At 38.0% G+C, this 27,213-nt stretch overlaps 1 protein-coding gene across 3 annotated transcripts in view; it reads left to right on the top strand.

Annotated features, from left to right (window-relative positions):
• SNX29 (sorting nexin 29) overlaps positions 1-27,213 on the top strand; it is a 216,759-nt gene that overhangs the window by 95,032 nt on the left and 94,514 nt on the right. For all 3 annotated transcript variants that reach the window (XM_072418989.1, XM_072418988.1, XM_072418990.1), the window contains 4 exons: positions 7,040-7,288; positions 17,442-17,802; positions 20,574-20,692; positions 23,626-23,719. In XM_072418989.1, the coding sequence (XP_072275090.1) occupies positions 7,040-7,288; positions 17,442-17,802; positions 20,574-20,692; positions 23,626-23,719 (823 nt within the window). The remainder of the gene's footprint in view (positions 1-7,039; positions 7,289-17,441; positions 17,803-20,573; positions 20,693-23,625; positions 23,720-27,213) is intronic.

Raw genomic sequence — 27,213 nt, 5'->3', positions numbered from 1 at the left:
GTGCAGTCCCATAACATCATGGCTCTGGAAGTTTCTAAGGATACTCAAAATCCTAAACAAAAGGCAGAATGCATTTTGGATTTTCAGCACATACAAACGGTATGCCGATTTATTTGAAGGTGATGGGTGCTTGGAAGGTAAATACAAACTAGAAATTGTTAATACAATACAGCCTACCAGACTGCCCACAAGAAGAGTACCCATAGCCTTAATGCAGTTAAAGAGGAACTACAGGAGTTGCACAACAGAGGCATGATAGCACCAGTACAGGAAAGCACAGACTGGATAAGCAGTTTGGTGGTAGTGAAAAAACCATCAGGCAAGTTAAGAATATGCATTGATCCTAAGCCACTGAACAAGGCTCCTAAAAGAAATCACTATCCAATGAGTTACAATAGAGAATGTTCTCCCTGATCTCTCAAAGGCCAAAATATTTTCGGTATGTGATGTGAAAAATGGGTTCTGGCATGTGAAACTGGATAAAGTATCAAGTTTATTGACAACATTTTCTACCCCATTTGGATGCTTTAAGTGGCCAATGGGAGTAAGCCCGGCTCCAGAAGTGTTCCAACAAAAATTGATGCAAGCTTTATAAGGACTGTCGAGAGTAAAAATAATTGGCGTACGATATATTAATAGTTGGAGAAGGTGATGATCTAGAATCGGCAACAAAGGATCACAATAAAAAGATGATACAATTCCTGGACAGATGTAGAAAACAACAAATCAAACTGAACTTGGAAAAATTCAAATTAAAAATGACACAAGTACCATATATTGGGCATCTACTAACCTCAAAGGGTGTTAAAGTGGATCCAGACAAGGTGAGGGCAATACGGGATATGCCTACACCTACGGGGAGTACAACGATTCCTGGGCATGGTGAATTATCTTTATAAATTTTGCAAGCATTTATCAGACATGTATAAGCCACTGAGGCAGCTAACTCACAAAGACATACTGTGGGAATGGACAGATAGCCATGAAACTGCTTTTAAGTCAGTAAAAAATGCTATTGCAAACACAGAAACACTAAAATATTTTGATCCAGATCAAGCAGTGGTAGTTCAATGTGATGCTTCAGAAACAGGCCTTGGAGCCACACTAATGCAGGATAAACAGCCAATCACATATGCAAGCAGAGCTTTCACTCTAATAGAGCAAAAAAAAAAGACCCAAAAAGACTGCAGTGTATGCTTTTAAGACTTCAGAAATATGATTTTACCATTTTTTACTGTCCAGGGAAGGATTTACTGATTGCAGATGCCATAAGCAGAGCTTACTTACCCATCACAGGTGAAGAACAAAGACAGACCGGCACAGAGGATGATAAAACTCTACAGATCTTAAAGAGTGTCATCTTGAAGTACAAGCATCATGCTCCTATGGAAGTTTCTCCATTTTTTCACATAAGAAATGAACTCTCTGTGCAGCATGGTATCATCTTCAAAGGAGAAAGGGCTGTTATACCGCTATCCCTTTAGAAGAGACATAATAGAAAGATTACACTCTACTCACTTAGGTGTAGAAGGATGTCTACGTTGTGCACGAGAATATGTTTATTGGCCTGGAATGAATGACCACACAAAAAACTTTATAGCACGGTGTGAAATATGTGCATCATGCAATAATAAGCAACCGAAAGAGACATTGCAACCACATACAGTTCCAAACAGACCATGGTCAAAAGTAGGAACTGATCTCTTCACGTGGAACGACAAAGAATATCTGGTAACTGTGGACTATTTTTCTAACTTTTGGGAGATAGACTACTTACAGGACACAAGGGCAAAAACAGTAATTAGAAAACTTAAGGCCCATTTTGCCAGGTATGGCATTCCTGATATTGTGTTCTCTGACAACGCTGCTCAATTTACATCTGAAAAGTTCAAAAAATTCAGGGAGAGGTGGGAATTTGAGCACCAGGCATCATCTCCAGGATATCCTCAGAGTAATGGTAAAGCAGAGTCAGCAGTAAAAACAACCAAAAGACTCATGCAAAAAGCAAAACAGGCAGGTACAGATATATACCTGTCTATACTGGACCACAGAAACACGCCCACACAAGGCCTAGACACCAGTCCAGCACAGCGGCTTATGAGTAGACGTACAAGGACGCTCTTACCAACTGCATGTCAACTACTAAAGCCAAAGCTTGTGGGCAATGTTAAAGTCAAACTGAAGAAGAATCAAGATAGGCAAGCTTTCTATTACAATAAATCTTCCAAGGATCTGCCTGTTCTCCAGAGAAATTAAAATGTACGGATTCAGCCAATGGGCAAACATGACAAACACTGGCAAAAGGCGAAGGTTGTCCAGAAAATTGCACCACGGTCCTTTGCAATTTTACCAGAGGAAGGAAGAATATTGAGGAGAAATAGGAGACATCTGGGAAAAACACAAGAAAGAGAGGTTACAGGGCACGAGGACAGGCACTCAAAGCAATGGGACTGTGAATACTGGCAACAAAGAAATGGAGACTGCTGAGGTGCTAGGGGAGGTCTCTGGTCAGAGACAGCCAGTCCCAGAAAATAGACTGCCAGAATCAGAAGAACACCAAGATTTGTGTGAAGAAACCTCATATGTTACGCAAGCGGGCAGAACAATCAGAAAGCCAGCCTACCTCAAGGATTATATCTAACTTATAGTTATGTTCTACTTGTTCATGTTCACCATTTTGTGTTAGTTAGATTTCATTGTTCATTTAAAAGGGAAAGGATGTAGCAACATGTTATATGCTGTGTATGGTCTCTAGGGGTCTCACTACTGAGATACTGGTACAACTGTATTATTGCATCTCGTTGGTGGGGGTTGAGGAAGTAGTTTTATACATATGAATAGATTTATGTAATGACAGCGGGAATGAACACCAAATAAAAATGTCTGCTACTAACTACTGTGTGTGAGCATCTAGAGCAGGACCAACTAACAGAACAAATAGCATTCCTTATCGTCAATTCCTAAAACTAAGAAGAAATTGCACGTTGCATGAACGCTTCGAAATTGAAGCCAAATCTCTTAGAGACAGATTATTAGCAAGAGGTTACAGTGAAAAGTTAATAAAAAGGTATAAGCTAACCTTTGATAGAAGCATGCTTATTTACAATACCAAACCTCCATAATCCAAGAATGCCTAAGTATAATCATACAGTTCAGCAAACATCATCAACTACTATATATAATATCTGCCTGAAACATTGGAGCCTCCTGACATTCGACTCTCACACCTTAAAATGTATTCACCGTAAACCACAATTAACATCCAGAAGATCTACCTCACTAAAGGACACTTTGGTATCAAACCATTATCACCAGAAAGATTTAGCTTCTTTCAAATCTAGCATCAGTGGCACTTTTAAATGTGGCAGATGTGCCCAATGCCCCTGGTTCTATAAAAATTAGGCTGTCACCCCACCAAATGGACAAGTAAATAAACTGAGATATCGTGTAGACTGTTCTACAGGAATTTTTTTTATCTAATCCTATGTGAGTGTGGCCACTTTTTTATAGGCAAAACGAAAGAAAAAGAATGTATGAACAAATAATCTAATAATACCAGAGCCAATACTCTTGCCACAGAGCCACCAGGCCTGAACAATGTATTTAGTTTTAAAACTTTCCTAAAACCTGGAAATGACCTGTAGCATATGCAACCAATGTTAGGTTAGTTATCACCTAACCTATACTCACTTTGTACATTTGAGTCATTACTCTTTATTGCTATAATAAGTACATTATTACCATATTATGTTTGATCTACAATATTACTTAAGTTATCTATTCTCATGCTAGAAATGTAGTATCAATGAGAGGAGAATAATTGGGGTTGCTTACTTCCTGCCCTAATATTTGCGTTACATAAGTATCCATGAATCTTTCAACATTTAAATTATTATTCAAGCAGAAACCCAATGGGTTTATTGAGTTAGTAAATCAAAAGACCTAGTAAAGGGAGAACGCCCCCCATAATTAATCATTTACAGTTGTGTTCAGCATAAGCCTTTTCTAAACATTATTGTTATTATTCGGACAGATATTATTTTAAACTGCCTAATATTCCCTTTTCTTCACTTTCTGTAAATAAATAACACAAATTTGATAGTTTTTTCTTCATATTTTAATATGGAATAGAATGTGCAGTGTTCCTAATGCATGTTTGAGCTTTAGCCACTTTTTTTTTTTTTTAAACATATTGCTATTATTCTGAACACATCTCTCAAATTTGAGGCGTTTCAGGGTGATGTGATTCAAAAGAACATCTCTGGAGTGCTCAGGAGGCACACAAACTGGTCAAGGTTAAGCACTTTCAGGTGGAAGACCAGGAGGCTGTACCAATACCCATAGTTTATGGCCAAATGGTGGGAACCATACGAGGTGAAGGAGGTAAATTAAAGGGTGTATCAACATGGTAAAAGAAATCACTACCAAATTAACCACATGAACATGTTAAAATCTTAGGGAGACCTAGCACAAGTGTTCCCTGTGGTTAATGCAAACCTTAGGTCCTACGTTGACCACACCTGTGCAAGGCTGGATACTTCCCTTTCTAACTAACAAACACAGCAGGTAAAGGAGTTTTTGAAGTAGAACAGGCCCTACAAGGTCTGATGGAGTGTGCATGGGTGGGTTTCAGGGATGGCTGCATCTGCATCCTAGTCGAGTTTGCTTTTCCCAGGGGATTAGCATCTAGCAACTGACACAAGACTGTGATGAGTGACACAAGACTGTATGGCAATGTATATGTGGTGGTTGCAGGGAGAAAGTATCTGGGATATATCATGACAGGGTGTTTCACAGTACCTAAATGGAAAGGTGTGAAATGGTGTTTACATTGTACCCCGGTTCAGGCTTTTTGTGAGTCAAAGGCTGGTTGGTTAGTTTTCCTTTGTAGTGTTCGAAAACTAGAAAATAAGTTTAGGGTCCTGGAGTTGGTCAGAGAATGGGAGGGGTCCCTGACCACCTGGTTCATATCCAGATTTTTCCTGCCTGTGCAGCTTGAGCACAGGTAAACTAATAAGCTCACAAGGCCTAGTGTTCAGAGAGGCTTATACCCAGTATTTGCTCCACAAAGACTGTTGCCAAGAGACTGTGAGTTGCCCTATTTGTTACTTACTGACTTGCATTTAAAAAAGGTATACACTGCAGAGATCGAGACATAAACTTACCCCTGTACAAAGCATTAGTCAAACGTCTGAAGCTTCCACTCTACCCTCCTACCTGTTGTTTTGGTTGCTGCCTTGTGATCCCGTGTGAGTACCTTAGGCCGCTTACAATATACAATATATATCCACGTGTGATTTTTATATTTCAATAAGTTCATTGGTTTTTAAAGGGTTTTACAACATGTTTGTGGAAAAATGGGGAAGTCACATACAAAGAAAAATTTCCAACATTCAAATAGTTGGAGGAGAATTCCATTTGAAGTTCACGTTCCCATTTAACAATAAATGGCGGATTTACAGGGTGTATTTCTGCCAGTAGTATAGGGTATGCAATCAATATCGTTCCTCAGGCAGGGTCAGAGGACCGGCATATGTTTTCTAGTGATGACAGGAGGCGTTGAAATCGTGTTAAGGAGGGTAAGGAATGTATAAACAGATTAGGTTGTAGAGACTAGCAGAAACCTAGGGGGTTAATAAGTGTTTGGCTTGCTAATCAGCAACAGATACCCACCCCACTGAAGAAGAAAAATTTATGTGCTCTAAAGTTTCCTTTTCTTCCCATTTTTTTAAAACCAGGCTCCGGGAGACTTGGTGAGAAATAAGGGTGTTCTATTGAAGAGAGTGGGGTAGGATATGACTTACAAGTTTAGAGATAGTGTAGTCGTTTTTGAGCACTTGGAGAGTGGTACCTATAAGTGGGTGATGAGATTCAATGTTTGACATTGTATGTGTTTATATGACATCTTCCCATTTTGTATGAAAAAAAACATTTGAATGGATTAAAATGGGTTTGTATGGAGTTTTTTTTATATATTTTGTAATATAAGCATATATGTAAAAGTGTAGATTTGATCAACAGCTGTGCAAATATTGTGCGATATAGACATTTGCAATTACCGAAGAACATCTCTAAACATCCAGCATTTTGAACTTTGGGGCAAATAGGCAGCAGCAGGAGACCACACCAGGTGCCACTCTTATCAGCTGAGAAAAAGGCACCTAAGGGTACAGATGACACATACCCTGCAAGAGGGAGGATTGGGTAGGATTGGGTAAATGTGATCTGGTCTGATGAGTCTCAATTTCTGCTGCAACATTTGGATGGTGGGATCAGAACATGAAAGTATGAATACATCCTAGAGTAATGGTGTGGGGGATGTTTTCTTGGCCCACTTTGGGCTCCTTAGTACCACATGAACATTGTTTAAATTTCACAGTCTTCCTTAGTATTGTTGCTAACCGTGTTAATCCCTTTATGAACACATTGTACTGATCATCTGATGGCTATTTCCAGCAAGATAACGCCTCAGAAAGCTCAGATTGTCTCAGAATGGTTTCTTAAACATGTCAATAAGTTCACTCTACTCAGTCTCCAGAGTAAAAAAAAAAAAAAAAATCCAATAAAGCACCTTTGGAATGTGGTGAAAAGGTAGATTTGCATCATGGATGTGCAGCCAACAAATCTGCATTATGCTGTCATGTCAATATCCACCCAAATTTTTGAGGAATGCGTCCACATCTTTGTTGAATCTATGCCGCAAATAATTAGTTCTGAAACCAAAAGGCAATCCAGTCCAGTGCTAGTGAGTGTATATAGATAATTCATTTATTAGAATTTTTTAAGTGTTTTGTTAAATTTGTTTAGGAAGTGCAAAAATATTTTTTTCTTCTCCCAGAAGTATTGCTGATAGAGGTAGGAGCACAATATATTTCTGGCACAATAACAGCTATTTTTTGTTTGCAGCATGTTGTAATATACAGAAATTGAAAGTATTGCAAAAAAACACTCTGTTTTTTGTTGTTTTTTTATACATACACTCTAAGCAAAACTGTTATTTAACATAATAAAACATTTTTTTTTTCACTTTTATTCCTAGGTTTAAACTCTATTCTTTTTGCTATCAATATTGACAACAAGGATCTAAATGGACTAGCAAAAACAGTTCCTACAGTGTCTTGTCTTTTAAAAGAGTCCACTCAGAATGTCACTTCTATGTTCAAGGAATCCACACAAGGTGTCAGCAGTCTTCTTCGAGACATCACTTCATCCTCTGCTGTCTCCATCCTGATCAAACCAGAGCAGGAATCAGACCCCCTTCCTGTACTCTCTACAAGTCTTACTGCAGGTATGTCATCTTTAACCACCTTGCCGTTAAGCCCGAGCATGCTCGGGCTAAAAACTTTTGCAATTATGGTTAACCCCGAGTTTTTGTCACCAGGTGGTTAAATGTAAACAAATGTTATGTTGCAATCCGATTGTCATACATTGTATGACAATCGGATTATAACTGAAAGGAAATACTCACCCAGTGTCCGCAGCTCCTATTGCTGGTATCTGTAGTGAGATGTATAGTACAATGCAGAAATCCTGCATTGTACTGTGCATCTCTCCGGAGATACGAGCAGCTTCCAGCGTGTGCCTGTGTCTCTGTGTAAGGCACGCAGGGAAATCCCCCCCCCCCCTCACATCACTCCGGAGGATGAGTCATCTTCCAGTGATGTGATTGGTGATGTATGGGGGTGTGTCAGGGAGGGAAATTTAAAAGCAGAGTACAATGTAATCTGCTTCTAAATGGTTTTTACAGTACAAAAACACCACACTACATGAAATAAAAGTACTGTACATTTTTAATTTTATTTTTAGATTACATTGTTGTCTATTATTTCATTATTGTTTTAAATTATTATTTATATTTATGTATTATATTATAATTTATGATTTTAATATAATAAATAAATATAATTATTATACTCGGGAGTTAATCGTAAGAATTACAAGCCCACAATACAAACAAAAATTTCTATGCAAAAAAAAATAGGATAGGATTTTATTAAAAGTACATTTTTTTTTTACATGATTGTGTGTTTCAAACATTTTTTATATTCATAATATCTACTAGACCCTTGTTCGGACATATTTCTGTAAGTTACAGGTCTACAATTTAAAAAAAAAAAAAATCATGAAAAACAGTGGATCACTTTTGGTACAGAAATCTAGACCTCAGTGTAACGCTCAGGTGGTTAAACATGGCTAAATAGATACATTTTTTTTCAATATAAATATTTTATTGAGTTTTTCACGAAAGCAAAAGTTTTACGAATAGAAGGTACAACAGGAAAACAAAGAGTTGAATGTAGTTTAACAAAGTAAAGGAAGAGAAACAATTTACTCTGTACTAAAACAAGCAACTAACAAAAAAGAGAATATAAGAAAGAAGAAGAAACACTTCTCATATTGACTACATCTTAAAAATAACAGGTAAGATCTATGAATAGGAGGTAAATTTTATAAAAAAATTTTAGTCTATGACATAATTTTTTCTGAAAAGTACTGCACTTTATTATCTAGTCAGTAAAGAGAACTAGCTTGTAGGAGGGGGAAAAAGTAATGCCCAAGTTACCCATTGTATATGGATTTTTTTGGATTTAGGAAGAAATACCTAGGGCCAAGGCTCTTTCATGTTGATATTGCGAATTGACATGATCTATTACTTTGAAAAGCTTGGCTACAAAGCGTTTTTTTATAGCCTAAATATAATGAGCAATCAACTAATTCGTGAAAGACTGGAGCTCTCAAAGCTAGCAAGAAATCTACTGCATAGAGAAAGATAAATAGTCTTTGGCAGGACGCTGCATGGTCGCCAAAGATCCCCAGCTTTTAACAGATGTTGGTCTCAAACATAACTTTAGTTGACTTATCATTGGGGGTGAATAGTAGTCCCTAAAGCGGAACTATTAGTAAAAAAAAAGACCTTTAGCTTCATAGTTGGAAAGCTGTCAATTCTTCTGTGATCCTATTCCTGACTGAACACCGGGCGCCGCCACCTTATTCCTTTTTCCCCTACATCATCTGATACCCATTGCGCATGCCTGAGATCGGACATGTCTTATGTGTGTATCCCAGAAGGCTGCAGGTTTCCCAGTCAGTCTTTACTGCCAGTAATGGCGGAAGGATAGGGGATCTCCCTTTAAAAGAAAAATAAACTTTTTTATATAAAAAGTTTATGCACCCTTTTATATTAGTAAAAAATGTGTTGATAGGTCCGCTTAAATATCTGGAAGACTGACACCTCCTGCTCCTGTTGATTTAGCAAGGTAAGTGTGAGCAACTTTAGGTCTCTTTCCGCTCCAAATAACATTTTTAATTATACTTTGGATCCTAAAGAAGAATGAGATGGGGGGTATAATAAGCATAGTACAAAATATATAAAATCTTAGGTAGGCCGCATCTTGCTAAACATGTGGTCTCAGACCTAACTTCAGTAAGCAAAGTGTACTGACTAAAATCATAAAGTTCAGAAGTGGGGGGCTTGTCTATGTTTCAAAAAACCAACTTGGTCTGTATTAATAATCTAAGGGGTAAGATTCAATAACCTGTTGGCCAAAACCTTGGCATACACTTTTAAATCTGTATTAAAGACAGATATTTGTCTGTAATTAGGAAGGTGAGTTGGATCCTTCCCTGGTTTAAGAATTTTTAATATTATTGCCTGAGCATCTCAGGAGAAAGAGAACCAGATGATCCTGCAAAGTTTAAAAACTTTACTAAATATGAAAAGGGCACAAACAAATAAACAATTTTAGAAAATGTTTTTTTTTTTAGCATTTTTTGGGGAAGACCCTTCCCCTCCATCTTTACTGCCACTGCGGTAAAGACTAAAGGGGAAACCCGTAACAAATCCCAGGAGGCTGTGGGCTGTTCCTTCTGTGCATGCCCTAGATTGGGGCTTGCGTCATTAGGGGACTTCCAGGAATGTAGAAAAAAAGTGCTCAATCTTATGCATCCACAGTGAGATTGGCAATTTTTTTTCAGGAAGACACATCACCCTATCTCGCACATGCACAGTGCATGTATACATTTATTTTTTATATGGATGCGGATTAGCCCTTGCAGCAAACACACAGAAGTGTTTGTTGTCCCTAACAGTGTGTTTTTTTTTTTTTTCTCCCCAAAACAAAACCGCTTCCTTGAGCAGCTTACATCAGGAAACGGGTGAGTGCAAAGTCCTCAGAGTCTATAAATCAAATCGGCACAGATAAAACAGCAACAACAGCTTTACTTTACAAACAGCACAGTTTCCACTGTGCCCTTCTAGCAGACCTGCAGACTGCTGTTGCAATATTTGCAGGTGTACCTGGGATGGAATGGGAAGGCTCACCCAGTACATTCCTTCCCATTCCAGAGTCTAGGACCTGGAATGTCAAAGGACTTCGCTCACCTACTAAGTGCGCCAAAGTACTACGACATTTGAAAAAATTGCAAGCTGATATTGGGGTTCTTCAAGAGACGCACCTGTCTTCGTCATTCTACCATCTCATGCATAAGCAGTGGGTAGGAGAAGTTTGGGGAGCCTCAGCACCTGGTCGTCCAGCAGGGGTAATGATTCTACTTAGCAAAAGGCTACAGTGCACAATCTCAAGCAAATCCTGTGTTCCTTCTGAAGGGCGCTGGGCTGCGATTACGTTAGTTTCTGGCTAATTCTCTGACAGTCATGGCGGTCTATGATCTAAATCAAGAAAATAGAGCCTTTTATGGATTTTCATAATTTCATCGATTTTCGAAACCTTTTTGATAATTTACCCTGTGTGTCAGCATTACTGGCAGGTGACTTTAATGCAGTTCCAAGTAAAAAAGAGGATAGAACACCAAAACCACACCAATATAGCACTACTGTTATGAATGATCAATCCTTCTGTTCCTTCCTCTCGTCTGGTTGACACCTGGAGGCATCTGCATCCTTTGGAAAGAGAATACACTCACGCCTCAGTGGTACACTCTAAAATGTCCAGAATTGACTCAATCCTAACAACTGAGGATCTTTTGACAAAATTGGAACTTGCTGTTGTCCATCCTTTAGTAATTTCTTATTATGCAGCGGTCTCGATTACCTTATTAGATGGTTACTTACATAAACATTAGATGGTTACTTACATAAATCGGACTTTATATGGCGTTTTGCTTCCTTTCTGGCCAAAGATGAGTCCTTTCAGAAATATCTGAAGCATTGGTGGTTGGATTTTGACTACTATAATTCAATTCACAAATCACAGCTTTATTGGGACACTGCAAAAGCGGTTCCTAGGGGCTGTAAAATGCCTTATGTTGCAACGTTAAAAAAGAAGACCATGCTGAATTACAAAGAAGCTTTTTATTATTTTTATTATTATTAATAAACAGGATTTATATAGCCAACATATTACGCAGCGCTGTACATAAGATAGGGAAAGCGATAGACAGACAGTTACAGACAGTGACACAGGCGGAGAAGAGGACCCTGCCCCGAAGAGCTTACAATCTAGGCGGTGGGGGAAGACTCACACAACAGGAAGGGAGATATGGAGTGATGGGTAGTAGTGAGTGTGCTCGTTAAAATGAGTGGAATGTAGTAGCAAGCTGAATAGGACGAGGAAGACCATTCCAGCGGCTAGGGGAGTATTTTTCTACCAGGTCATAAAGGTAGCTTGGACAGGAGCTGCGTGGGGATTTAAAGGCAAAGCACAGAAGCTTGAATTTGATTCTCAGGTGAAATGGTAGCCAATAAAAGGAACTACAGAGAGATGCAGCAGAGAGCAGCCGTGGGAAGGATGGATGAGTCTGGCTGCAGGAGAGAGTAAAGGAGTCTGGCTGTAAAGGAGAGAGTCGGGTTAGTGGAATACCAGAGAGGAGGATGTTGCAGTAGTCCAGACGAGAGATAGTGATCAGGCAAGAAGTGCCTATTTAGTATACAAAAGTTCCCTTGCTCTTCAAGACCGCAGTTCTTGGCTACGGGCAAAGAGGACATGTGATTGCTGGATAAGCAAATATAATGCAACCATCAGAACACTTCGCTCAGTGGAATTCAATCACTACGGAACTAAGTCAGGCAGAATGCTGACCAATCTTGCGAAGGGCTTCCGCACTCCTCCACATATCACAGGAATTAAGAACTCCCCGGGTGAAATGTCTCGTGCTCCTAGAGACATAGCTTCTGTATTTGCTGAATAATTTGACTCTCTCTATAGAACACAGGGTTGTGATTTATCTGCAGGTCAGTCTTTTTTGGATCAATTGGTCCTCCATCAGTTATCGAGGATGAAGTGCATACACTAAATTCGTTCATAACCCGGGAGGAGGTTGTGTCTGCTAATAAATGATCTGCCAATGCAAAATCACCAGGTCTAGTCGGTCTACCATTTGAATTTTTCAAGATTCTGGTTGAAGAGGTGACATCCCCTTTGACAGCCTTGTATAATGATATGTTCTCCACACCTTCATATCTACATCTTCATCTGGTTGTCTTAGCCTAAATAAAGGTTCTACCCAAGAAACAGAAAGATCCTTTTGATCCAAGCTCATACCACCCTATATCCCTTCTAAATCAAGATGTTAAAATCATGTCCAAAATTCTGACGGATCATTTGGCACGACTTCCAATGGAGTTGGTAGTTTTGTATTGGGTAAATCTACTACCTACAATAAAAGAAAGATGATGTGTGTACTCGAACAGGCACGTTTGTTGGACCCCTTGACCGTGTGGAGGGACAAAATACATAGAGCTTACTATGCTTTTGACATAAAGTTTAAATCTTCACGTATTCATGAGCATTTAATTGCATGCCCAAGGTGCTCACTTTCTCTGGCCCCTTTGGAAGATGGTTTATGGGATTGTCCCAAAACATATGCCTTCTGGAGATCTGTTTTCCTACTTATTGCTAACAGTGTTCTCCCCTGAATTTTTTTTCAGCCAGGTGGTAATAAGTGGGCGGGGCTAGAAACAGGAAATTTGGAGCTCCTAGTTTTTTATGCCATAGGTATCCAGTAACCCCCGCTATTGCTAGTGTCAGTGTTCTACCTGCCCCCTATACTTTGTTCCAACTTTCTAATGCCTGGCTTGTTAGAATGTACAATTTTTCCATTTTTTTGTATTATGCCTCAACAGTCCAGTTCTGTGTATTTTAATCCAACTCCCTAGAGTTCCATGTTTAATTAGTGTAATCCCATGGTGTAGTGTAATATTGTGATCAATGTGGCTTAACAAATTAGGTTTAGTTCACATTAGCAGTAAAAAAAAATGCCCCTCCTGAGTGAATATTTCTTGGCAACTGCTAGACACCTTGGATTGGTAACCGGTGATAACTGCTGGGCTCCTGGGATTGGTAACCGGTGATAACTGCTGGGCACCTGGAATTTGTAACCGGTGATAACTGCTGGACACTTGGGATTGGTAAACGGTGATAACTGCTGGGCACCTGGCATTGGTAAACGGTGATAACTGCTGGGCACCCGGGATTATTAACCTGTGATAACTGCTGGGCACCTCGGATTGGTAACCGGTGATAACTGCTGGGTACCTGGGATTGGTAACCGGTGATAACTGCTGGCACCTGGGGTAAGTGCTGGGCTTTTGAGACCTAGCAGTTTTTCAAGCAGCAGTGGTTCCCGGCAAGAGGTAAGTGAGGGGTAAACGCAGCAAATGCAACCTTACTGCCAATGTGAATTCAGCCTACCTTCAGATGTCACCTCCTAGCGCTATACCTAGGTAACACATTGACCATCACGCATGTGATCACAGGTAGGGGCAGGATAGCCAGTGCCCTTCTCTCATCACTTCCAAAAACAAAAACTTTCTGTGAAATGTATCCACCCCTAGTGTGATAGCTGTTTGTGTAAAGTCTGCTTGTGTAAAGTCTGCTTGTGTAAAGTCTGCAATGTGTTCAATCCTTTAGATCTCCTAAATTGTTGGTTGTAATTACCTAAATTTTTTAGGGTACACAGAAGACTCTCATAGCTACTAATAACCAACATTTCTTTTTTTAATTTCAAGAATTTCAAAATATGGAGATTACGAGTTTAAAAACTTGTGGAAATTGAAGATTTGGGTTGCTGTTTTATAAAAAAGTGCACCTAGGAGCTCAAAATTGAAAATGCAAATTAAGGACTCCGGGGCTACTTACATTGCATATAAATTTTGTTCTTTGAACCGAAATTTATCTGTAATAGGGAGGTGCAGGAAACTGAAAATGTAGGTGCAAGTATGGAACAGATGTATAAACCCCTAAAATTTCATTAGCATGGCATCATTAGAACATAAAAACCTCTGCTTATCAAACTGTCTGCTTCCCTACCTTGAACCCTATTTTCTCTAGAACAGAGAGGTGCAGATAAACAGAATCATGAGTGCAAGTGGGGGACACTGTTAACACCCCCCAAACTTTCATCACCATGGCATCATTACAAAAACTTTGCCCATCAAAACATGATGCCCTGTTACCCATGACTTTATGTTTATTTTTTATGTTCTAATGATGCCATTGTGATAAAACTTTAGGGGGTGTTATCGACAGATGTTCCTCATTCTTTTTCAGTTTCCTACACCTTTCCATTCCAGAGAAATCGGGGTTCCAGTGTTAGAAATGGACAGTAATGTGTAACAGGGCAATGCGTTTGCCATAGTAATGAAATTTTAGTGTGTGTGGGGGGTTTAGCCAAAGGGTTCCCCCCCTTTACACCTACATTTTCGGCTTTGTACACTCCCACCATTCCAGGGAAATTGGGGTTCAAAGAAGAGAAGTAGATAGCCTAACAAAGTATGACAGTTATAGATTTGTGAGAGATAAGTATAAATTTAGGGGCCTTTCCCCAATGCTCCTTTCTATGCAAGTGGCCCCGGGGGTCCCCAATTTGCATTTTTTAATTTGAGAGTCCAAGGCGCACTTGCTTTTAATACTGCAACCCCGATGTTGTATTTTCACATGATTTTATAATTCTGATCACCATACATTGAAATTTGTAAAAGCTGGGGTGCTGAAATTGTGAATGATAGTAACCATAAGTGTTCCCTGTGCATCCTGAAAATTTCAAACCATTATGACATACAGTTTAGGGGATATGAAGGTTCATACACAGAGAGCTGTGGGGCTGAGGAATGTGTCATGCTGCATTTATATACACACTCTGCTCTGATGACATCATTACACACGCCCACTGGGCAGATACATTGTTTGCACAATGTTTTTTTTTTTCTCCAAAAGACTCGGCACAGCTATGAGAGGGGGAGGGACAGCCTGTGTCCCGATCTCTTCATAGCTGTGCTCTTGTCACTCCGCCCGGCTCTAATCAGCTATTAGCTCTTATCAGCGGAAAACGGAGCTAGCAGAGCAGCCTCTCCGTTGTCTGTTCAGAGCTGCTGAAAATGTGCCGGGCTGAATAATCACAGCAGGTGGGCTGCCTGTCCACCCAAAAACGGGCTGGGGAGAACTATGACTAATATGATGGGTCATACTTCCCATTACCCCTCTGAACGCTCTTTTCTATAGACAACCAGACGTTGAGCGGGTGTGGGGTAGTTATGCTCCGCTATCGATATCTAAACTTGGGCAATTATATTTTCTAGTGGCTAAAAAATTGCCTAAAGTCACATCCTCCAACACTTTCTCAGCTCTTTAAAATCTCCAAACATTAATGGTTATAGATAAGATGGAGGCTCCCCGGCACAGTGACACTCATCCACAAAAAAATTTTTCATACATAAATATTTGTCATATTTAAAATATATTTTGTCTCCGGACCAATTGAACAACATAATTCTGCTTTTTCGGCATACTGTATGGTATGATACTAGAGCCTTAGACTCATTCAGCAACTTGGTAATTAAACCACTGTTTTTTTGGTATTACATATTACAAAGTCCTATAGCCATCCATCGGATATTGGTGCAAAAAATAGCTGAGCTGCTGGAGTTCTCTTTCTTTAATTTCATCAATGTTTCCCTCCCCCCTCCTTCCAACCCATAAGTAATAGATTGCAAAATATACAGTGCAAAATCATCAAAATGTACATGCAAAATAAGTTTCCTCAGGATAGCACTCAAAATCAGGCCTAGTATTAGGAAATACAGTGATACCTCAGCTAACAAAGATAAATAATTCCGGAATCACATTTGTTAGCTGAAATGTGATTTCCCATTGGTTTCTATAGAAAATTGTTTAATTTGTTCTGGATGCTGGCCACAATTTAAAGATAAGTTTTATAAAAATAGTAAAAAGCACTATATAAAAAGTCATAAACTCACCAAAGGCTAAAATGAACAGCTTCCCCCAGTAACAGCAGGTAACCGGTACATTACTGCATATTGGGCACATTACTACATAAATGCAATTACGACAGATGTTTGTCTCAACATATTATTATGCAGCGTGGTGTCAGTTACTGTATAAAATCTCACTGTGAGTCAATCACAAACAAAGCAAAAAAACAAAGCAAAAAGAAAAAATGTATGGAGTACATTTATTATCTTCTGGAGCAAGCTGTGCTTTGATATGCAAAAGAAACAACTACAGAGCTTGTCTTGGTAATTAAAGGATTACAGGATGTTGGTGGAACAGTGGAAAAAAAATGTTGGCTGAAAAATTTGTTGGTGGGACCATTTGTTAGCTGAAGTATCACTGTATAATATATTCATCTCTCCTCCAGGCCTCATAGGACCTAAGGGAGCCTTATTGGAGCCATAGAAAAGGGGGGGCAATGCTCAAGGCTGTGCTGTTGTATCTGTCTCTTTGCTGTGCCGATGAGCCTGCTGCAAGCTGCAGCCCAGGCTAGGGTTGAAGCTACACCGAAACACATCCTAGTCTGCTATACACCAGGCCACATGCTTGGATCAGTTTATTTTTACTCTCTGTGTTTCTAGGGAGACAACATGAAATAAGTCTCTCCAAAGGAAGTGCTAGTGTCTTTTAAACAGCTGTCACCAAAAAAAACCCGTCCCAGTTAGATTTCGCCTCAATACCTGCTTTTATTGTACTGTAGACAGGACTGAGACTGGTCGCAATACAAATATAGAAGGTGAATCTCCCTGACAAAGACAATAATTAAAAAGTGATGGTGGTAATAATTCCTTCATACTATAAGAAAAAAAGAGGGACGTAGGCGGTTATACATTTTATTACTTCTTTCATGCATACTCATTATTTAAAGTTAAGATGAATAACTTTAAAAAAAGTCCCTTTAAGGGCTCTATTTCAAAAACATTCCCTGGTGGGAAACCTTTACTCCCATTGAAACACATGTAAATTTTTGATAGAATATCGGATAAACTGTTTTATAGATAGTTTTAAGTATATCTCCTATGCTCTTTGTTTTGTTTTCTGTTGGCATTAGAAATATTTGTATGTTTGTTCACACATAAAAAGAAAAATGAAAGGTAATTTATCTTCACTATGAATCAAACTGAGCTCAAACCAAAGCATACAATTTTATCTTGCTTTTTATAATTTTTTTTGAATTGGTTCTACTTCCTCTAGATGGCAAAACTAAAAAGGATCGAAAAAAGAAAAAAAAAGTGTCAACCATCATCTCATTTGATGATGATGGGGATGTGAAAGACCCAGATCCAGTCAAGGTTCCAATCTCTCTGAAGAGTAGCACAAAGAATCCAGATGAACATACTGACAGTTCCTTGGACTCTCTACCTCACTTTGAAGCAAGGTTTCTTCTGAATGTACAAGAAAAGGAAAACTCAGACTCTCCTTATGTTAATGGGGATTTTGACAGTCGAAATTCAGATGATAAAGACTTGCATAATGAGAAGCTGGATTACTATGACACCGAACCAGAAACTGGCAACATATCTGAAAAAAGAGCAAAAAATGCTTCATGTGAACAGTAAGTTTTTTTTTTTTGGTCTCTTGTTGCCAGGTATTTGTACATCTACACATCCTATTAACGTATTATGTATGTATGTATGGAAGAAGTGCCTCACCAAAATTTGTTACCTTATCTGTAATGTTAGGCAGCTTAAATGTAGCTCAGTCCCTTGCATTTTACAGTGTGTGCGTACATGTGTGTTTTAACCCTACTTAGTGTCTTGTTGCCAGACACTATACATAAAAAATACTAGGTGGGCAGAAATTTCCTTGTTGAAACTACTGTATAACTCACAATTAAGGTTAGCAGACCCACAGAAGTATAATATTTTCCAACTTTTGCAGTTAAGGCTGTAAGTTAGAGACATTGCATTAGGAACTGTTTGGGGAAAAACATTGTACTCTATAAAATGTCTATTCTGCCATTATAGTACAAAAAACTGCCACTGTGCCAATTTGATTCCCAGAGGTACAATATACAGTTTGGGCCATAAATATTTGGACAGAGACAACTATTTTCTAATTTTGGTTCTGTGCATTACCACAATTAATTTTAAATGAAACAACTCAGATGCAGTTTAACTGCAGACTTTCAGCTTTAATTCAGTGGGTTTAACAAAAAGATTGCATACAAATGTGATGAACTAAAGCCTTTTTTTAACACAATTTTAGCATTTTCTGCATTTAGCAGGATTTGAGCAGACGGTATGTCTCTGAACACCTCAGAATTCATTCGACTGATTCTGTCCTGTGTCACATCATCTATAAACACTAGTGTCCCAGTTCCACCGCCAGCCATGCACCCCCAAGCCATCACACTGCCTCCGCCATGTGTTTACAGAGGATATGGTATGCTTTGGATCATGATCACTGTTCCACGCCTTCTCCATACATTTTTCTTGACATCATTCTGGTAAAGGTTGATCCTGGTTTCATCTGTCCCAAGAATGTTTTTCAAGAACTGTGCTGGCTTTTTTTAAATGTTTTTGAGCAAAGTCCAATCTAGCCTTTCTATTCTTGAGGCTTATGAGTGGCTTGCACCTTGCAGTGCACCCTCTGTATTTATTTTTATGCAATCTTCTCTTTATGGTAGACTTTGATATCGATACGCCTACTTCCTGGAGAGTGTTGTTCACTTGGTTGGCTGTTGTAAAGGGGTTTCTCTTCACCATGGAAATGATTCTTTGATTCTTCCACATACGAGCCCCCCCCCCCCCCTCAAATCAACTCCAGCCCTTTTATCTGCTTAATAATAATGACATAATGAAGGAATTGTCCACATAAGCCCATGAAATAGCCTTTGAGTCAATTGTCTTTTGAGCCCCTGAAATTAGGTGATTGTGTAAAAAAAAAAAGGCTTTAGTTCCTCACATTTTATGCAATCTTTTTGTTCAACCCACTGAATAAAGCTGAAAGTCTGCAGCTCATCTGCATCTGAATTGTTTCATTTAAAATTAATTGTGGAAATGTACAGAACCAAAATTTGAAAAAAGTTGTCTCTGTCCAAATATTTATGGACCTAGCTGTATGTTCTAGGAAACACTTAAAGGTATGAAATACAAGTGCCTGGAGATTTTCAGTATTGCAGTAGACAGTGCAGGACAACCTAAGTGGGGCAAACATATATGTTCCACAAGACTCGGGGCTCTATTTATAAAACAAGGAATCAGACATTTCCCCAAACATTCCCCTGTGGTAAACTTCAAGGTCCATGGGTTTCAAGAAAGCAAAGGTGCAGAATACACATTTTTAAAAACAGGAATTCCAATTGTTTGTGATTAACATTCACACTACCCACAGGTTGTTTTTTGCTTTATAAAAGACAGTCAATGTTTAAAGAGACTGCTGTGGGCTGTCAGCATTTTGCAGAGAACTGGGGGATGCCATCATTTCAGAAGACTGTCAGGGCCTGCCAGCAAGTTTTAAGAGACCAGTGGGGGTACCAGCATGTTTAGGAAGCTTCTAAAAACTTACAAGCTGTGGAATGCAAACATATGGATTTAGAAAAAAAGCTTTTCACTGACCAGTACTGTTTTTACATTGTGTGCTGAACCATGTGAAGTGATGGGAAGAAAACGTGACTTTGATTAACTGATACCAGAAGTGCAAGTTTAGGTTGTTAAATAAACTATTTAAAGCTCTTTGGGTATGCACATTACTGTATTTACAGCAGAAAAGTAATAGTTCCCTGAAGCTGCAACTATCTGGCCATTTTAGTGCTATTTTTTTGCCATAGCATCCTACAGATATGAAAGTGCTGACATGTGGAGCTGCTTCAGCCTTACTATGACTGACTGAGTGATACTGATATGTCCACTGTCAGTCCCCGGAGGGAAGACAGAAGTTAATTAACTTTAAAATAGTGATGATTTTATAAAGTATTTTAGAATCAGGGCTCATGTTTCTAGCTTTAGACATGAGAAATAATGCGATATATGTCACCCATGCGATATATGTCATCAGCACTGCTTTTTTTAAAGAAATAAAAAGAATTCTAGAAGTGGTATGAAAATTAAACATTGCTCTACACCTAATATTAATAATAATAGTTCAACCTCCCCCTTTACCCCTCTGCCTTCAAACGTGCCATAATTCTTCCTATCCTAAAGAAACCCTCCTACCTTCTAGCTACCATCCTATCTCCCTTCCCCTCCTATTTAATATACAGTGCTGCATAATTTGTTGGCGCTATATAAATCCTGTTTATTATTAATAATATTAATAATAATAATAATAATAATAATACTAAACAAAAATAATCATAGTAATATCTGGTTTTGATGATTGCAGGACACCTGTAGGCAGCTTAGAAAACCCCCAGGTTTGCTGCTGGACACCACTGCAAGTTTTACATGATGACTCTGATGTCCTATTTCCTCTCAATGTTGCTGGTTCCTATACACATTCAGGTAACTGGTATAAAGCATAATTTTTCACAAGCTACTGTTCTGTTACATATTGTTTTATTAAAAAAAAAAAAAAAATAAGTTACCTACGTGGACTAAACATATTGCCTCAACCAAATAGATCTGCATTTGCCCTGTGCTGCATATAAGTTTAGAATGTTCTTGGGGGCATGTCCAGCCAGCTTTCAAATGGCTGCTTAAACTAAGACACCTGTAGTTTTCAGCAAAGATTTTAGAGCTTATATCCCTTGGTTTCTACTGCTTACGCCCTCAGATCAACCTCTAATCAGTGGTGGATCATGACTAAATTAAGAAAAACTGTATAGAACCGAGGAAACTCACCAGCTAATTCTGAACGGCTGAGTCTAGAATATTGTGCCATATCCATGATGCCTGCATCTCCCACATCCAATTCACACAATTCTCTGTGGAAACCCAACGAGGCAACATTTTATTTATGACTTTAGCACATAATTTATTACCATTGGCCAAAACTTTTTTATATATTTTATAAATATATAAATATATATATATATATATATATATATATATATATATATATATATAAATACATTTTTTTATTTGAGTTTACATAATATTGTCCAAAGGTTGAAACAACCGTGTGCTACGTCCATGTAAAGCAAGTTAGTTAAGGACCATTGTTTACAGAAGAAGAAGAGAGAAAGAGCAGTAAATGGGAAAGACACAAGGGGAAGGGTGTGGGAAATATAAAGGGGACAACACCAGATTCCATCATTACAAAGGTTTCAACAGTTCCCACCACTACATATCCCCCTCCTATTGTGTGTAAATTCCCCCACCTACTAGATTGTAAGCTCTTCGGGGCACGGTCCTCTCCTGCTGTATCACTGTTTGTATTAGTCTGTCATTTTCAACCCCTATTTAATGTACAGTGCTGCGTAATATGTTGGGGCTATATAAATCCTGTTTATTAATAATAATAATAATAATAATATTAATACAGTCTCTCTTCAATCAGGGTAAGATATGGTGTATTGCTGCAAATATACATTTTTATGAGCATTAAATATTTACATCCAAATGTTTATATTGAAGTGAAATTTTTCTTCTCCAGTGAAGTAAAATACTCAACATGGCTGCAAGTAATATGTGGACAATTGGAGTTTTGTGTAGGTGAGATTGATTCTAGGCATATATGGAAAATTGCTAATTCTGGAGAAAGGTCAACGGGGGTGTTGGTTGGTTCTGCTATTAGGTGAAAATAGAATTCTAAAATGATCAAACATTTCTACACTGTCAAAGAAAATGGTATATAGGACCTATGTCTCTTTATTATTGGCAACATAATGGGTATTGTGTCCGAAAGATCTTTGACAGTCTATGAGGGGTGAGATACCACCTGTGGGTTAAACTTTGGCAGCAGATCTCAATGGTTGGAGCAATGGGTGGCTTTCATAGTCAATACAAAAAGCTTGTTTCCTTGATATAGAGATTTTTTACTGAGCTTGCCCTTCCATTTAGACATGGTGTGGGTTTTGGTAAATTTATTGTTACCCATAAAATAAGTATAAACAATTGAAATACTTTTAGTGTGTGTCAGAGAGCCAATTATTAATCTATATAAAGTCATGTCAAGAAAAATTGCTTATGGGAATTGGATTGAAATATGTGAATCTGTGAATATTTATTATATTACTCATCCCCTATTTGGATAAATGGAGGGATGGGATAAAGGCTTTCAAGATATCTATTGGTATATATATTTTAAGAGTAGAAAGTGGTTTGAAGAAAATATGTCTAAATTGTTTCCAGATAGTTAGTGCAGCTTGTGTAGGGGATGTTTAGGGTCATCAATCGGTATGTCTAACCATAGAAATAAAGATAGTATTGCCATGCACAATTTATGTGTTGAAGAACTCCGTCAATAATGTAACTAGTCGAATAAGTAAGATAATAACTGGGGAACGATAACTTGTAAAAATACGCTCCAATTTTACCTCTGTAGTACAAATATAAACACATTTATTTCTAAGAAATAGGCTGTTACTGTTACTTGTAACGAACAGCCTTTCACTTTAAACCAACATTAAATATTGTAACCAGTGCTAAAAGAAACTCCGGTCCTCAAGATGCCTATAGGCAGTAATATCGCACACAAAGTACACAATTATTTATCTGTATTGTTAAAACACATGCACTGTCCAATGCTTCACAGCACCTACACGCCTGGCAAGCCAGCACTAAGCAACCATATTTAACAAGTACCATTTAAGCCAAAAGATAGTTAATAGAATTGCAGAAAGTTGCTTCAAATTGACAACAATCACAAACACTAAGTGCCACTAAAAACAATACCACAGTTACAAATCATATCACAAAAAAAAAAATGCCATAGTATCTTATACTCTAACTCTGAGGAAGGTGTTGGGTTTGATGGATGCTGCACACTGGCCAGAAAACTACATGACAGCCAGTAAAGAAGATATTGACTGCAAGATAGGCTGAGATAGAAAATGCAACACAGCTTGCCCAAAATAAACATCATCCAGGACGACTTCAGCATTTTTGATAGAATGAATGCATGGTCAGAATGAGCTTGGCTACAAATTTATTATTTAATGTAATTGAAATATTTTTTGCAAATGGAAAATTTACTTTGCTGTGTGAACAGTCTATATTTCTTCAGTATTCCTACCTAATTGTTTAACACCATTCTATTAACACTAACATGCATTGTGTACTTTTCATATAAAGGCACAAACAATCTTTTTTACGTTTACTGGATAAGATATAATGTTAGTGTTTTGGTAACATAAAGAAAACATTGTTCAGAAAAATATATTTTTCAGACTTTCTAGACTGATCGGTTTCGTCAATAGAGACCATGGTAATTGTTCTATTTGTTCCATTTTTTTAAAAAAAATAATGGTAATATAATTGTTTTTGATTTATAGATTCCACCCTGGATAATGTAACATATGGAGATGAAAATGAGAGTGCTAATTTTGCTGAAGAGTTGACACAAAAAAGATCAGGTGTCCAATTTAGGTAAGCTCTTTTAGTATACAGAACTGCCCATAGATAGGCAAGTAATAAAAAATATGATGGGTAAAAGAATATTTAATAAACATGGACAATATTCTAGCAGCCAAGGTATTTTTGGATAAAATGAAAAAAAAATGCAGGGACAGAAACAGTCAATGCCAGCAAGTAAATCACACAAGTACCACACCAGCAGCATGTCAGCCCAGTTTAACACTACAGCAGGTGTTTGGGATCAAGGAGGCTAAAATTTCCTTCCAGCCAATGGCAGTGCAGGATTGAGACCAGAATTTTTCCCCCTTAGCTGCATACAGTCTCAGAGCAGGGGATGCTAAGAGACCATTTACGGCTAAAGGGAAACTGAGGATGCTGCAGAGCAAGCAACCGACAGCTATTTGCTTAATCTCCCTTGCTGCTGTAAGCAACACTGTTGGAGGGAATAGACAGGATGCACTGAACTGTAGTGGCTTACTGCAAGGGATTATGGCCAGATATTCATCTCCTCACAGTTTCTTTTAAATCCTAAATATTGAGAGTAGGTAATTATATTTTTCACTGAAGATGAGAATGGGCACTAGTTGCTTATAGGATAATTTTCCAAGCTGTTTGTTTTCTATATAATTTTACTGAAAAAGAATCACTTCTTTTTCCTAATCCAAAAAGGTTGTTTTTTTCTTTAATTAATAGTAAATTAGATATTATTTATGTTGTACCCTAACCTCAATAGAAAGCTCTTCAGGAATTCCTTAAGCCCTGTCAAGATGACGAAAACCCCATCATTAACATGGCTTTCCACAAAATAGGGTGGGTGCAAACCTAGCTCCTAAAGTTACCCCCTGCACCTAGAGTTTAACTGGTTATCAAAGTGAATATATATATTTTTAAGTATATAATGCAGCAGCCTAAATATGAAGCTGTTACATTTACACATTGTAACATCTTTTACATTTAAACAAATGTGGCTATGGTTTCAAATGCTTTCTGGTAAAGAATGCTAAGCTATAATACCTTGGTATCAATTGCTACAAGAAAAACATTTTAGAAATGGATAGACCTCCTATTAACCTTACTATATCCAAGGTGTATTTTACATGTGATGGAAGACTATGTGCTCCTAAACAATTATCCACTAGTTGACTAGCTTGTTCTGATATACACCCAATTCCTGACACATTCCTTGTGGATCATGAAGATTTTTACAATAGATAGACTCTAAAAAACAAGGAAATAAGGAAATTTTACATTTAGAGATTCAAATACTTGTTTAATAAATCCTCCATCTCGTAATGGTTCATTAATGAACTTGGCTAGGTGAGATGGTTTAATATTATTGCTAGTATATTTAAGAACATAATGTTATAATGGTATACGTAACTACCACATTTTCTCTGTTATCCAATATCAATATATTTATTCAGTTCAAGCCCTCCTTTAGATTTCAGTTATGTGGTAACTGCCTTCACAAAGGCACAAATGTTGGAATTTGATTATAAATCAGGAAATCTAGATGACGTCTGCTGGCCAATGAATTTGTTCCATGTAGAAATCAGCTGTTGAACTGATTCCCTAATATGTGATACTTCAGGTTATGTCATTCCCTCACTTTACATAGTTACATAGTAGGTTAGGTTGAAAAAGATGTAAGGCCATCACTGGTTCATCAAGACATAAGTTCAACCAGTAGGGGAATAAACATATCCCAGATATAAAACCCTATAAAACATAGTTGGTCCAGAGGAAGGCAAAAAAAAACCACTGGTACAACTTACTTCAACAGGAGAAAAAAAATTCCTTCCCGATTCCATGAGGCAATCGGATGTTCCCTGGATCAACAGTCACTGTTAGTTTTACTTTAAAGCCCTAATACCAAGTTATATTCTGTGCTAGAAAAACATCCAGCTTTTTCATAAAGCAATCTATGACAATCTGGTAATGAGTTTGCTCCCTTTTTGAAGATAGGAACCACATTGGCCTTACGCCAATCCATCGGTAACTTGCCAGTGACTAAAGAGTCTCCAAAAATTAGAAATAACGGCTTTGAAATAACTGAGCTCAGCTATTTGAGGTCACGTGGATGTAATCCATCAGGTACTGGTGCTTTGTCAACCTTAATTTTTCCCAGCTGTTTCTCAATCATATCAATTCTGAGCCATTGTGACTCATTTAAGGCAGTGACATTGCTATTATGAATTTGGACTTGAGCTCTGCCATTTTCCTTCTTGTACACAGAGCTAAGAAAAAGTGTTTAGTAAATCTGCCTTGTCTTTATCCCCAGTTACCAACCTAGCGACATCCTTTAAGGGGCCTACATGCTCAGATCTGAACTTTTTGCTATTAATATATTTGAAAAATTGTGGGGGTTTGCCTTACTTTCCTTTGCAGTCAGTCTTTCATTTTGAAGTTTTGCTCATTTTATTTACTTTTTACATCTTTTTTTATATTCTTTATAGGTTTCAAATGATGAAGGTGATCTTTCATTTTTATATTTTTGGAATGCCCTTTTCTTGTTCCTTATGGCTTTTTTAACATCAGCTGTAAGCCACATAGGTTTTAATTTTAGCCTCTTAAACTTATTACCCATTGGAATTTATTTTTCTGTTTGCTTTTTTAGAACAGACTTGAAACATTCCCATTTCTGTTCTGTGTTCTTTGAGGACAATATTGTCTCCCAGTCCAAGTCACAGAGAGCCGCCCTTAAAAATGGAAAATTTGCTCTCTTAAGATTAAATGTTTTTATCTTTCCTGTTTTTGCTTCCTGTTTACAGCTAACATTAAATTTAATCATATTATGGCCACTGCTTCCCAGATTCTCTTTTATTTGCACATTTGTTATAAGCTCTGCATTGTTAGAAAGAACTAGGTCCAGCAGAGTATCATTTCTACTTGGGGCTTCTATAAACTGTACCATAAAATTATCTTGTATTAAATTCACAAATTTCCTTCCTTTTGCTGTTCCTGTAGTGCCATTACTCCAGTCAATGTCAGGGTAGTTGAAATCTCCCATGATTAAAACACTTACACTTTTTGCTGCTTTTTCTATCTGTGCTAGTAGTTGATTTTATATTTCCTCCTTAGCACTGGGGTGATATATCAGACTCCAATCATTAATTGTGTTATTCAACCCCACATTCAGCTCCACCCATAATGCTTCAACCTCATCGCTTGTTCCATCCGCAATTTCTTCTTTCACATTCACTTTTAGATCACTTCTCACAAACAGACAGACACCACCACCCTTTCGTTTGACTCTGTCTTTACGAAGATAGTATACCCAGGAATATTGACAGCCCAGTCATGCTAAGAGCAAAGCCAGGATTCAGCAATGCCAACTAAGTCATAATTCTCTTCACTCATTAAGGCTTCCATCTACCGTGTTTCCCCGAAAATAAGACCTACCCTGAAAGTAAGACCTAGCACTATTTTGTAAACCTGCCCTAATATAAGACCTACCCCGAAAATAAGACCTAGGAGAAAAAGAAAATAAAAGCATACATACCGGT

This window comes from Pyxicephalus adspersus, chromosome 7 (genome assembly GCF_032062135.1).
Source record: "Pyxicephalus adspersus chromosome 7, UCB_Pads_2.0, whole genome shotgun sequence".
Taxonomy (NCBI): domain Eukaryota; kingdom Metazoa; phylum Chordata; class Amphibia; order Anura; family Pyxicephalidae; genus Pyxicephalus; species Pyxicephalus adspersus.
This window is presented reverse-complemented; position numbering and strand designations above follow the sequence as displayed.